Genomic DNA, 2,416 nt, shown 5'->3' on the forward strand with positions numbered 1-2,416 from the left:
ACGAGTGGAACCATATCTTCAAATCACGCTTCGATATTTTACAGGCGAAAGCAAATTATTTTGTCTGGTTGTTCCCTTTGGGACCGGCAAGCGCTGTGTCACGCGCCGCAGACGGAGGGGTCAAGGCGGGTCATCTAGCAGCAGGTCAGGGGAAGGAAAGTCGACCCAGGGCAAGGGTCTGAAAGGGTTATTCAAAACCGGCAACTGCTAGAGTTTCGTCTTGCCTATATATATGCTTCGCCGAGTATCTGCATCCAGTGCCTTCCCCGAGAGAAACAAACATGAAGATCGTAAGTAAAACATCTTTTCTTTCTTAAAAAAACACACACATGGAAATACTTACGTAGCTGTGTACTGGCCGAAACATGTGTGTGATGTGCCCGTTAACTGTGAGTTTAGTGATAACTGCAGGAAAAGCAAATGCAGAAGTACCTTCACGCCCCATGTTCACCGAGTTTTTCTTGTGCTATGTTCATCACAAACCTAGCATATCTCTTAAAGAATGTTCAACTGAACCCATAAGACGACTATAACATCAAGATATCTTAAGAATACTTCGGCAGTTGCTTTGGTTCTTGATTTATGCATGACAATGCACCTTCTTTCAGGTAATCCTCGCCGTTTTATCCGCCGTGGCCGTCGCTGCTCCCCAGAGCTACGGCGCCCCGCAGTCTCGCTCTGATGCCCAGGAAGTGCCCATCCTCAGGGACGAGCGCGTGATCGAGGACGACGGGAGGTACAACTTCGACGTCGAGACCGGCAACGGCATCCTCCGGTCCGAGTCTGGCTCTCCCGGTTCCGAGGGAGCCATCAACAGCGCCGGTCGATTCGCGTGAGTACCTTGCACTGTCAGATAAAAAGAAGTCGGAAACTTCTCTTCACGACAGGGATACTATAGGTTATGTATGGCTTATTACTATTACTATCGTTGCTATTATCGTCATCACTATTAATAATATTATCATCATCAGCATCATCAATATAGCACCATAAATCCTCTTCCTCCTGACGGCACTACTATCGACATGACTGTTTTCATCTTTGGTAATGTTACTGACTCATCAAAAGTAGTATTATCAAAACAAAATATTCTGATGGTACAGTTAGTATACATATGCATATTTGCAGTACACACACACAAACATATGTATATATATATATATATATATATATATATATATATATATATATATATATATATCTATATCTATATATATATATATGAATGGTAAAACACTACCGTGTTGGTAGGCACAAGGCACAAACTAGATTCATTAAAAAAAGAGACATCATCCTTCTGTCTGGTTTTGATAAATCTAATTTGTGCATTGTGTTTCTTTATATACACACAAATAGACATACATACATATATGTATATATAAACACACACACACACACACACACACACACACACACACACACACACACACACACACACACACACTCATACACACTGGTGTACAAGCCCAACATCTGCATACACCGGCATACTATTGTAGATAGTTATATGTAACTTGCATGAACAAAAAAGAGAGACAATAAAATCACCAAAATATAGGATTTCTCATATCAAGTTAGACGATATGGCTTGAATGGATAACCGAAGTGAATTTGGATTTTGAATTTCCATTCTGATTTTGAAGTATGATTTGACCAGAAACGCCTCTTGTTTCAGCTGGTCCTTGTCTTTTATTTTCTGTTGTTGTGCTCATATTCACACACACACGATTTTTTAAAAATCTCCGCTTTAGAATGAATTGGATTTACGAATACCATTCTTGCCCCAGTTCAAAGCGTTCTGAACAAAAAGTCAACCAAGTTCAGCAAGTCCGGTTCATTCACAGCTACACCGCTCCTGACGGCACCCCAGTACAAGTTCAGTTCGTGGCTGACGAGAACGGCTTCCAGCCCCAGAGCGACCTCCTGCCCGTGGCCCCCGAGTTCCCCCACCCGATCCCCGACTTCGTCCTCGAGCAGATCGCCTTCGCCGCTCAGGAGGACGCCAACAGGCCAAGAGATACCTCTGGAAGTTACCAACAGTAAGAATTCAAAACTGATGATAAATGGTACAACTATGACGTTCTTTAGCTCGGATTTTTATACGTAGATTTTTTTTTGTATTTATTTGCTTGTTGCTAATGAAGCATATCGTAAGTATTATGTGTCACAAACTGTTCCGCGGACAAATGTCGAAAATAAAGGTATAATTTCAAATATTAGTCTTTATTTACATTTTCTCTGACTTTTTTTTTTCATAATATCATCGTTATTATTATTATGGTTGTTATTATCAACATCATCATTATTATCATTACTATTCCTCTTCCTCCTATAAAAACATCGTTATTAATAAAGAAAGGATACCAACATCACTATGAATAATACAGAAGATAAAAATAGGTAACAGTTGAATACT

General features: G+C 40.4%; 1 protein-coding gene across 1 annotated transcript; it reads left to right on the plus strand.

Moving 5' to 3' along the window:
• Positions 1 to 262: 262 nt before the first annotated feature.
• LOC119576846 (cuticle protein AMP1A-like) lies at positions 263 to 2,214 on the plus strand. The gene is made up of 3 exons (XM_037924493.1): positions 263 to 290; positions 609 to 832; positions 1,845 to 2,214. The coding sequence occupies exons 1-3, from the start codon at positions 282 to 284 to the stop codon at positions 2,041 to 2,043; spliced, it is 432 nt and encodes a 143-aa protein (XP_037780421.1). The 5' UTR covers positions 263 to 281; the 3' UTR covers positions 2,044 to 2,214.
• Positions 2,215 to 2,416: the final 202 nt, after the last annotated feature.

The sequence above is a fragment of the Penaeus monodon genome, chromosome 9 (genome assembly GCF_015228065.2).
Source record: "Penaeus monodon isolate SGIC_2016 chromosome 9, NSTDA_Pmon_1, whole genome shotgun sequence".
NCBI lineage: Eukaryota > Metazoa > Arthropoda > Malacostraca > Decapoda > Penaeidae > Penaeus > Penaeus monodon.